The sequence below is a fragment of the Protomyctophum bolini genome, assembly GCF_963924005.1.
Source record: "Protomyctophum bolini genome assembly, chromosome: 22".
NCBI lineage: Eukaryota > Metazoa > Chordata > Actinopteri > Myctophiformes > Myctophidae > Protomyctophum > Protomyctophum bolini.
The window spans coordinates 35,241,443-35,251,717 of record NC_137883.1 but is presented as its reverse complement, the minus strand read 5'-3'; the positions used below and the strand labels follow the sequence as shown (position 1 = coordinate 35,251,717).

Sequence of the window (10,275 nt, the reverse complement as noted above, 5' to 3'; positions counted from 1 at the left end):
ATTTATTGATCTATTTTGTTTGCTTTTCGTTACCTTATTGTTACGAACAAAAAAAACCCAAATATTAAATAAATATAATAAACGTTTGAATCTTTTTTTTCTCTCTGTTTTATTTTGAAGGCCAACACTAAGCGGAATTGCACAGATCGGTTGACTTCACAATATGTTGACAACCAGATAATAACTGCCGTTTTCAGCTGCTCGATGGAAACTACACTGACAGCACATATTTATCACTTATTCTAAAAGGTACTTATTATTATTATTGAGTGGGATAAAGTGTAACTAATAATCCTAATATGTATACAGTCAGCTGATGTGTGTTGGAACTGAACCTCTCAGTGAATCACAGACAGTCAGTCAGGTTAAACTATATTAGGAGGAGGAGACCATTATGGTAGTAAAACCTGCCTGTTTTTAAGGAATAACTTTCATTTAGGTAGATTAGAAACCTGTAAGGGGTCATAATTATGATCGCTGCCTAAAGTCATTCTATGTTTCTAAATACCCTTAGTGTTAGTACTGTTGACATTATTCATATTATCATTAATCTGTGGTGAAATCCTGATTGTATAAAACCACAACTTCAGCCTATTTATATTAAGTCGTACGACGGTGTCGCGTGGCGAAAATACAATACAATCTACAATCTCACAACAACACACCACCAGCACGGTTTTTGATGAATTGAACAATTGGTGGACACTCTTGTAAACAAGTGTAATGCTTTATTGGGTCGTCCACTCACAGTTAAAAGTCTTTGTATTGAGTTGTGCTTGAAATGTAATGTAATTCTGCAAACTGGTTAATAAATATTTCAATCAATCAAAAAACCATGTACTGGAATTACGAATGGACAAATTAAACACTTTGACCTCCTGTTTGTTGATCTGTCTTAATGTCTGTGTTCAGTTTGGTGGCTTCAGCCTTTCCACCTGTTCTGACCTCGATGGCTTCCTGTGCAGATGACACACCTGAGAAGTAAGAGAACCTCAATTAATTCTACCTGTGTTGTTATTAACATGTCACATATGTGTAATTCACCTCTGTGGGTTTGACATACTATACTGATGAAGACAGCATGTTAGCATAACGATGAAGACATTGAAACATGTTTCTCTCCACGTTTCGCTGCGGCGAGTTGGTAAACCGGCGAGTTCTCCGGTATTCGGAATCGTTAAAGGGAACCATTAACGAATCGGACAGTTAAGAGGGAATCGTTAAGTAACCGCAATGCGCAATCGTTAAAAAAATCCGGAGGATCCGCCACCCCGACCCTAGATTTGCCATGTGACGTTCAGGTGTTTACACTCGAGATGTCCCGATACTGTATCGGTATCGGGAAAAGTATCGGATCGGCCCTTATGTGTCATATCGGGTCATATCGGTATCGGCGAACATACCAGTCTAACCACAGATCCCACACAGGGGTAAGGGGTTGACACTATGGCAGGTAAATATAATGTTGGGGCATGTGGAGTTTGCTTTGGAGTCTGGACTAGTTGCCCAAACTGCAAGTGCACATTTGAGTGAGGAGTCTGCTATAAACACAACACCAGATATAGCTATAAACACAACATGAGATCACTACACTGGAATCGGTATTCGGTATCGGCCGCTAACACATAAATTGAGGTATCGGGATTGGATCGGAAGCAAAAAAAGGGACATCCCTAAAGTTTACACTTTGCCATGGTTGTTTTTCTCAGACACTGCTGGGTGTGTTTTGCCACGGAGAGAGAAGACCACTGTGCAGAATGGGTCAGTCCCTGCAGGTGTAAAGGCTGCACCAAATGGATCCACCAGAACTGTCTGCAGCGCTGGCTGGACGAGAAGCAGAAAGGAGGCCCAGGGGCTATCTGCTGCCCTCAGTGTGGCACCGAGTACCGCATCGTCTTCCCCAAGATGGGTGAGTTAGTAGTGAACCTGTAGAGGGGCTATCTGCTGCCCTCAGTGTGGGACTGAGTACCGCATCGTCTTCCCCAAGATGGGTGAGTTTAGTGAACCTGTAGAGGGGCTATCTGCTGCCCACAGTGTGGCACCGAGTACCGCATCGTCTTCCCCAAGATGGGTGAGTTTAGTGAACCTGTAGAGGGGCTATCTGCTGCCCACAGTGTGGCACTGAGTACCGCATCGTCTTCCCCAAGATGGGTGAGTTTAGTGAACCTGTAGAGGGGCTATCTGCTGCCCTCAGTGTGGCACCGAGTACCGCATCGTCTTCCCCAAGATGGGTGAGTTAGTAGTGAACCTGTAGAGGGGCTATCTGCTGCCCACAGTGTGGGACTGAGTACCGCATCGTCTTCCCCAAGATGGGTGAGTTTAGTGAACCTGTAGAGGGGCTATCTGCTGCCCACAGTGTGGCACTGAGTACCGCATCGTCTTCCCCAAGATGGGTGAGTTTAGTGAACCTGTAGAGGGGCTATCTGCTGCCCACAGTGTGGCACTGAGTACCGCATCGTCTTCCCCAAGATGGGTGAGTTTAGTGAACCTGTAGAGGGGCTATCTGCTGCCCACAGTGTGGCACCGAGTACCGCGTCGTCTTCCCTTGCTCAAATATGAGACTCAGACGTTATAGGAGGAGGAGCAGTCAATGGTAGAGTTTGACAACAGAAGGGGAAAAAAAACCTGACATGGACGGCTCACAAATTCACAATGTGCTCATAATGGAACATATTGTCTGGCAACAAACAACATTGTCATGCATTGCAAGCCATCGTGAAAATGTGGGGCGCAAATCTTTGAATATATTCTTTCACAGTGAACGTTTTTAACTGAAATATTTGCTTCTGGGGGGGGGGGGGTGCCTCTGGAACAACATATTTTTAAATGGGGGGTTCTGCGTCCAAATAGAGATAATTCTGCGGGTCCTTGACATGAAAAAGTTTGAGAACCACTGACTGACAATAGAAGAAAAGAAAAGAAATTCAGCAAACTGTCATGATTTAGAAGTAATTTGTAGAATCTGTTGTAGGTCAGGTCTGTTGTAGGTCTGCTATTTCTTTTAAATCGGGAAAATGTGGTGCAAGAATGAATACATTATATTCTTTCAGAGCGAACATTTTTAACTCAAATGTTTGCTTCTGGAAGGTCCCTGGAACAACGTGTTTTCAGATGGAGGTCCGCACGCAGCCAAATACAGATAATTCTGGGGGTCCTTGACATGAAAAAGTTGGAGAACCACTGACTGACATAGAAAGCTGTCAGCAAACTGTCATGATTTAGAAGTCATTTGTAGAATCTTTTGTCAGGTTGTTGTTGTTGTTCTGTATGTATGTATCGGTGTTTAATAACTGTGTTCTGTTGTTCAGGTCCGTTGGTGTACTTCCTTCAGCAGGCAGACCGGGCCCTGTCACGGGTCAGTCCATTTGCTGCCGTAGGGGTGGTGGTCGGAACCATTTACTGGTCAGCGGTCACGTATGGAGCTGTCACTGTCATGCAGGTGATGCAATGATTACAAACACAAACATATCCTAGTTGTCCATTAGAAACCTTATGCCCAAAAACCTTCCTTTTTATTATTATTTTCGTGAAAATAGTTCCTCAGGTTCGTATTTTCACACCTTTTCTGCGACACTCTTCAATACATTCACACATTCACATGCGCCAAAAATAACAGATCTACAAGCCCAGAACGTGATGCTTTGGTGTAGCTGGAGAAGAAAAAAAAAAACAGTCCAAGAGGCAACGCCCCTTTCGCCCTGCACGATGCAACGTTGTGCTTGTTGTGCCAAGTCGTGTCTTTGTATTATTGACTTTGTTACAAATATTCCATCTTGCGGTGGTAATGCACAATTTACAATTTAACCCATTCTGACCGGGCACCCATTTTGGTGTTAGCATCATGTTATGCTTTACCTATTGAAAAATAGCAGATCTACAAGCTCATATCGCGCCACCGAGTGGCGCGATACGAGCTTGTAGGTCTGCTATTTTTGAAAAATTCGAAGAACGACTGACATTTTTAGAATCTGATCTCAGGTCAGAATGGGTTAATCAGACCAGTGTGTGTCCCGTGGAAACCTCGTATGAATCTGATCTCAGGTCAGAATGGGTTAAGCATCATCAGACACTCTTAATCCAATGGCAACAAAAACATAGTAATACATCATATACATAAGAAAGAGTCATCATGAATCATACATAAGCTAAGAACCTAACAGTGGAATATCTATATAATGAAACTATGCATATAGTGCTACTGTATGTCTATGCACCTTCAGAGCAGAGGGTTGGAGTGGTTGAAGTGTGTTCTATTGTCGTTGCCAGGTGGTGGGCCATAAGAAAGGCCTCTATGCCATGGAGCGGGCCGACCCTCTGTTCCTGCTGATGGGTCTGCCCACCATCCCGGTTCTGCTGGTTCTGGGCCGGATGATCCGCTGGGAGGACCTGGTTCTGAGGCTGTGGCACAAACACTGTTTAAAGAGACAGTCGCTGGCGCCAGGTATTACTGAGGAAAATAAAAGAAAATAAACTTTATCTCCAACAGGGACGTGCACACATAGACATCAAAGAAGGGGGCGTTCAGACGCCCACTGCCCTTTTACCCGTCTGTAAAACAACTGCCCTTTCCAGACCACCACGAATGCAGCATTTACTACATGGTGGAAGAAATGCAAATGCCATGCTGGAAGGCAGCATGCAGAAGAATGACTCCTGAACTTGAACGCAGCATTTTTGCGTTGAACAAATTTGTTTCGAAATCCATGTCGTTACACTGCTAGTTACACCACTAGCTAAAGAGTGCTGGGTTGCGCCCCAAAAATAGCTGATTTACAAGCTCATTGAAAGCTTGTAGATCTGCTATTTTTGTCCAAAAGTGCCCTTTTTACGGGATTTCAGCCCCTGCCTCTCTAACACTCTCTGCTCGTCCCTACCCTCTGAAGTGTTGGTGTTCATTTCCAAAGGGTGAATTGTTACTACTACTCGGTCCAAGTGTTCTGTCTGGACACTGCTTGGATCCTCGAGACTCACTAAAACGTAATTAATTTAAACTTTTCATCTCCTGAACACAGGACGCCACTTACCACGCCAGCCTGCGGAGGGCGCCAACGCGGGAGATCACCTGTCTGTGTCCCGCACGCTGTGCGGGGCTCTCATCTTCCCCTCCATTGCCAGCCTGGTGGGACGGCTGCTGTTTCGGCGAGTACCCTCCAACCTACAGCGCACTGTCCTGGTGGGTGTACACTGTACACTGTACTGTATGTTTGTTAGTACAGTGGTTTTCAACCATTGTCATATCAAGGCCCGTTATTTATTGGCCATTTGAGCTAGTACGGACCACCATTTGATGAGATTTACTGTAGCTTCTCACTCAGACCCAAAACCCAGAGAATATTACATAGAAACATAGGGTTTTTCAGAAAAACTGATTTAGGAGACATTTGTAGTAGAATCTGGTCTCGGATCGAAATGGGTTAATATTAATTATGCTTAACTATGTTGTGTACGTACGGCGGCCCTGTGATCGTTTTCATCGGTGTGTAATTGAGCGCTCTCTTCCCCTCTTGGTCTCCTCCTTCTCTCCTCTTCATCTCCTTCTCTCTCCTCTTCGTCTCCTCCTTCTCTCCTCTTCATCTCCTTCTCTCTCCTCTTGGTCTCCTTCTCTCCCCTCTTGGTCTCCTTCTCCAGGGCGGCATCGCCTTCGTGGTGTTGAAGGGAGTTCTGAAGGTCTATTTCAAACAGCAGCAGTATTTCATTCAGGCCAACCGGGTCATACTGGACTACCCTGAGAAGGACGGCCACAGGCAGGGCGAGGAGGGCCAGGAGGAGGACACTGAGGACAGTGGAAATGAATAATTCATACTTTTGTTTTGTTTTCTTCTTTTTTTTCATAAATTTAAAATATATATATATATATATTTTAATACATTTTCAGAAATAGCAAAAATAAATATTACTATTTTTGGAAATAGGGCTTAAGTGGTTTTAAGTGATCAAGCAAGAAACTTAAGTGTGGGGCATGACTATATCAAACTGAAGTGTGCAAAGGAAATCTTGGAATTGTATTTGAATAGCTATTGAAAAATAGAGAATTCAATAGTTGGACAGGGAGACCACCCCTGTTTACATTCAAGATATAGAACACAGTACAATTATTTGTTTTTGGTACCTCAGCTTAATTGTAGCTAGACTAAACGAAGATTTTGTTATATATTGTTTTAGAAAATTCAAAATTTTCACTTTTCGAATTGAACTCAGGCAAAAGCTGAACATTTCAACTTCTGAACATTTCAGTGTTTTATTGCAGTGACATTTGGTGCATGCTTAGTGTATTTTTAATTCACACACCAGTCATGTAGATGTGCTCCTAATTCCATTTTTGTTTGTTTGTAAAACATGACTCTCTAAACAAGCATTTAGCAAGAGGTACATCAAACACAACATCCATCTGATCATGTGGTTATTACACTATGTACAGCCTCGGAGACCACAGGCGTTTACAGTATGTATAGATTTGATTTGATTTCATGTCAATGAATGAATGATTGAATGGAATAAAGCTTGTCAAACTGATTGTAATGTGCAATCTCCTTTTATTCTTCACGAGAGCCGTGGATGATGTGAAATACTGTATACCTGCTGTCTACAAATTGAAATTTAAAGCCATCACATTTAATTAATAGTTGTATTATAGAGTGGATGCTTTCTCTGCTTATTCCGATCTCACACTTATAAGTCAGTCTGGATATGGGCGTCTGCTAAATGCCTACATTGTAATTTGTAAATTGTAATTATATATTCTCTACAGAACATTGACATACTTGTGTTGACAGGCCACTTTATTGACATGCTCGACTGCATTGTGGTGGCTTGGGTCCCCCGGAAGAGAAAGCCATAAATGCTGTAGGTTGGAATAACAAAATACCATTCTCAGAGTACCTGGATGCAGTCTACACTACAGTATGACATCAATACTATGATGTCAGTCATTTCCATATTTGAGCATATTTATGTCAGCCATATTATGTCATTTCACGTCAGCCATATCATGTCAGCCACAGGCAAATGGCCACACAGATGCATGTCTGTGTGTTTGTGTGATTTACACTCACATAATGACGTACAGACAGGCAGAGATTCCGGCCTGTATTCTATATCTATACGATGTATAGATCGATAAAGGGAGAGGTGCCTGGAATAGCGTTTGTGTGTCCATCCGTGTGTCTGTCCAATCCGTGGCTAATCACAGTTCATGTGTTCTACCGGTCTGGACAACTACCGTAAAGCCTGTGTCAACACAGTACTGGGACTGTAGTGACCTGTTTGAGTGCTTTATGTAAAGGTGAACACTCACATCTAAGAAAATCGCTCAAATCAGCTCAAGTGAACTGGCTGGCTGATATTTGGGGAAATGGCCGTGTACAGGTGCCGTTACCTGGCTCTACTGTTCACTATTTGTCATTTATCTTTGCTTATTGTCGCAAATATTCAAAAAAACAACCCCGTTGCAGAGTCTGGCATCTTTGTGGAGAATATTTTACAAAGAGAGCTTGCAATAGCCACTGAAACAAGGCAGCAGACTACTGCAAGCAAGGATGAGGAACCGACTATAACCGACGATGCTCCAAGCGACAAGGCCACTCCTGAACCACCTAAAGTTGCTCACATGCCATCCCCACCACCACCACCTAAAGATGAATTTCAGGAAGAATTAGTTATCAGACCGCTTCATTCGGGGGATATTTATGCTAGCTTCCAGTTCCGCACGCTATGGGACACGGACTTCACGGGAAGAGGAAACAAAGTCTCCCACTACCGTCTGTTCCCCAAGTCGCTGGGCCAGGTGATCTCCAAGTTCTCTGTTAGAGAGCTCCACATCTCCTTCACCCAGGGCTACTGGAGGACTATGCAGTGGGGGCATCCCTTCCTGCCCTCACCTCCTGGGGCCGAAGTCTGGGTCTGGTTCCAGGACACGGTCAGTGACGTGGACGGTGCATGGAAGGAGCTGACCAATGCCCTCTCTGGGATCTTCTGTGCCTCTCTCAGCTTAATTGACTCGACGTCCACCATTCAGCCTAGCGCCTCCTTCAAGCCATTGGGTGTGGTGGTGGGCAACGTCACAGACCACAGCTTCCTTCGCTACGCCACCCTGCCACGTGAGACCGTCTGCTCTGAAAATCTGACCCCTTGGAAGAAACTCCTGCCATGTGGCTCCAACACTGGTCTCGCTGGCCTGTTGAAGGCAGAGAAGCTCTTCCACAGTAGCTTCTACTCCCAGGCGGTGCACATCAGGCCTGTGTGTCAGGACCGGCCATGCAAAACGTTATCCTGGGAGCTCCGGCAGACACTGGACGTGGTGTTTGATCTGCACACCTCGGGACAGGGCGAGCGAGAATGGTCTCTGGTCAAGATGTTCTCTCGCAACCTGACAGACGCCTGCCCACTGGCCTCCTCCAGTAAAGTCTACATCGACATCACTGACCACCAGCGGTTTGAGCTGACCCCGGCCGCTCCCTTGCTCAGCCAGGCTGTAGTGCTGGGCGACAGGAGGACCTACTCTGTCTACGACCTGACCCAGGCGTCCACCTTTGACTCCCTGCGCTCACTCGACGCGCTGCTGCGTTGCAAGTCCACCGGCGGTGACATGCCGCGGCCCTTCCTCCATGGTGAACGTTACGTGGCCGGCTCTGGGCTGCAGGCGGGAGAGATCCACACCCGGATGTACAACCACCACCCTGACAGGGCCTTCCCCGTGCTGCTGCTAGACACGGTGCCCTGGTACCTCCGCCTCTACATCCATACGCTGTCTGTCACCAGCGAGGGGAAAGCCGTCAAGCCCAGCTACATCCATTACCAGCCGTCTAAGGACCGTCTGAGACCACACCTCCTGGAGATGTTGATACGGCTGCCTCCCAAGTCTGTCACCGAGGTCACTGTGGGCTTTGAAAGGTCTCTGCTGAAACGTACTGAATACGACCAGGTGTTCTGCGTGGGGTCCTCCGTCATCAGCGCTCTGGTGCCCAGCGATGTTGCCGTGGATGCAAACGGCACTCAGGACCGCCCGCTCTTCAGCAGCGTCTTCCCGCGTAAGGAAGGAGAGTCCGGCTACTTCATGCGAGTCTACACTGAGCCTCTATCGGTCAGCCTTCCCTATCCGGACCTGACCATGCCTTTCAATGTCATCTGCTTCACGTGCATCGTGCTCGCCTTGGGCTACCTCTCACTTTATGATCTGCTGACTCGCACGTTCCATGATGCAGGAGAGTCCCGGCCAGGTCTGGCCAAACAAATATACAGCCTAGTCCACATGCTGGTCAATTTCATCCAAGGGATGAGGAGGGGCGTGCCACCAACCAGAAACTGACCTTTCACCTGAGATCAGCCATAATGCACTGGTATAATGTGACATTCAAGGAAGTACTGGGTGGGATGTTCCAACCGTGTGGCTTTGTGTGTTTGTGTGTCTATGCATTTTTATTCAAGGTTGTATTTTATTGTTACATCTTGGGCTATATCTTGCACCAGCCCTTAACCCTTATCCCTAAAAAGTATTTTGGAATATATTGTGATAAGGATAGGCACCTATAAGCTATAAGCTTCCACCTATGCCTTTTCGATCACCTTAAAATAACTGTTTAATTTGTAATGTCTCTCTGAAAAAGGAAAAGATCGAAATAAACTATTCATTCATTCAAGAATTGTGGACAAATTCCTATCCAACGATAACAAAATCCTTTCGTTTTTTTGTCAGCAAGTCTAAATGTCATCAAATGGTGGTCCGTGGCTCAAATGCTGAAAAAATAGTGGGCCTTGATATGAAAAGGGTCGAAAACCACTGCACTACATCATCGGACAGCAGATCAACTCATCAAAGGCACCGCTCACTTCACATGGGGTGTGATTTTTAGAACAATAGGCTAAACCGTTGGAGTTGAATGTTTTATAATGGGGACCAGGTTGGTGGAGGGTGTGTAGAGCCCAGGATCACATTAGATAATTGACACAGGGGTGAAAAATGGTTACAAAATCGTGGGATAAAAATATATATAAAAATAAATAAAAAGAGTTGAATGTTTTTGTTTGTTTGTTTGTTTACTTTTGTCATCAATATTGAATTATGCTTTTGATGCCATAACTCGGTCATGATTTCCTTGATGACATTGCTTTGCTAAAGAACTTTGTGCCATTTATTTTGTGCTATACAAACAAAGGAACAATACATAAGTCAGTATTAAGTAAAGACATGAAAATTCTATATAAGCTGCCTGTGCTTCTCTACCTGAATTGTTTGTAATATATTTGTTTAAAAAAAAAAGAAAACATACATAATAATAA

At 44.8% G+C, this 10,275-nt stretch overlaps 2 protein-coding genes across 2 annotated transcripts; both read left to right on the top strand.

Annotated features, from left to right (window-relative positions):
• Positions 1-149: 149 nt before the first annotated feature.
• On the top strand, positions 150-6,513 carry marchf5l (membrane-associated ring finger (C3HC4) 5, like). Its single transcript, XM_080756834.1, has 7 exons — positions 150-249; positions 913-981; positions 1,710-1,909; positions 3,309-3,439; positions 4,267-4,441; positions 5,013-5,173; positions 5,629-6,513. Exons 2-7 carry the CDS (start codon positions 950-952, stop codon positions 5,794-5,796), a joined length of 867 nt encoding a protein of 288 aa, XP_080612960.1. The 5' UTR covers positions 150-249; positions 913-949; the 3' UTR covers positions 5,797-6,513.
• A 1,093-nt stretch (positions 6,514-7,606) lies between these two features.
• Positions 7,607-9,304, top strand: LOC308309796 (GPI transamidase component PIG-T-like; the record flags this gene model as incomplete). Its single annotated transcript, XM_080755713.1, has 1 exon — positions 7,607-9,304. The coding sequence occupies one exon, from the start codon at positions 7,607-7,609 to the stop codon at positions 9,302-9,304; it is 1,698 nt and encodes a 565-aa protein (XP_080611839.1).
• Between the last annotated feature and the right edge of the window lie 971 nt (positions 9,305-10,275).

Bases quoted from the DNA above. Each gene is read 5' to 3' on its own strand.
- marchf5l (XM_080756834.1), top strand. From the start codon at position 950: ATGGCTTCCTGTGCAGATGACACACCTGAGAA. The intron at 1,910-3,308 runs GTGAGTTAGTAG...TCTGTTGTTCAG, and splicing joins CATCGTCTTCCCCAAGATGG to GTCCGTTGGTGTACTTCCTT. The intron at 5,174-5,628 runs GTGGGTGTACAC...CTCCTTCTCCAG, and splicing joins ACCTACAGCGCACTGTCCTG to GGCGGCATCGCCTTCGTGGT.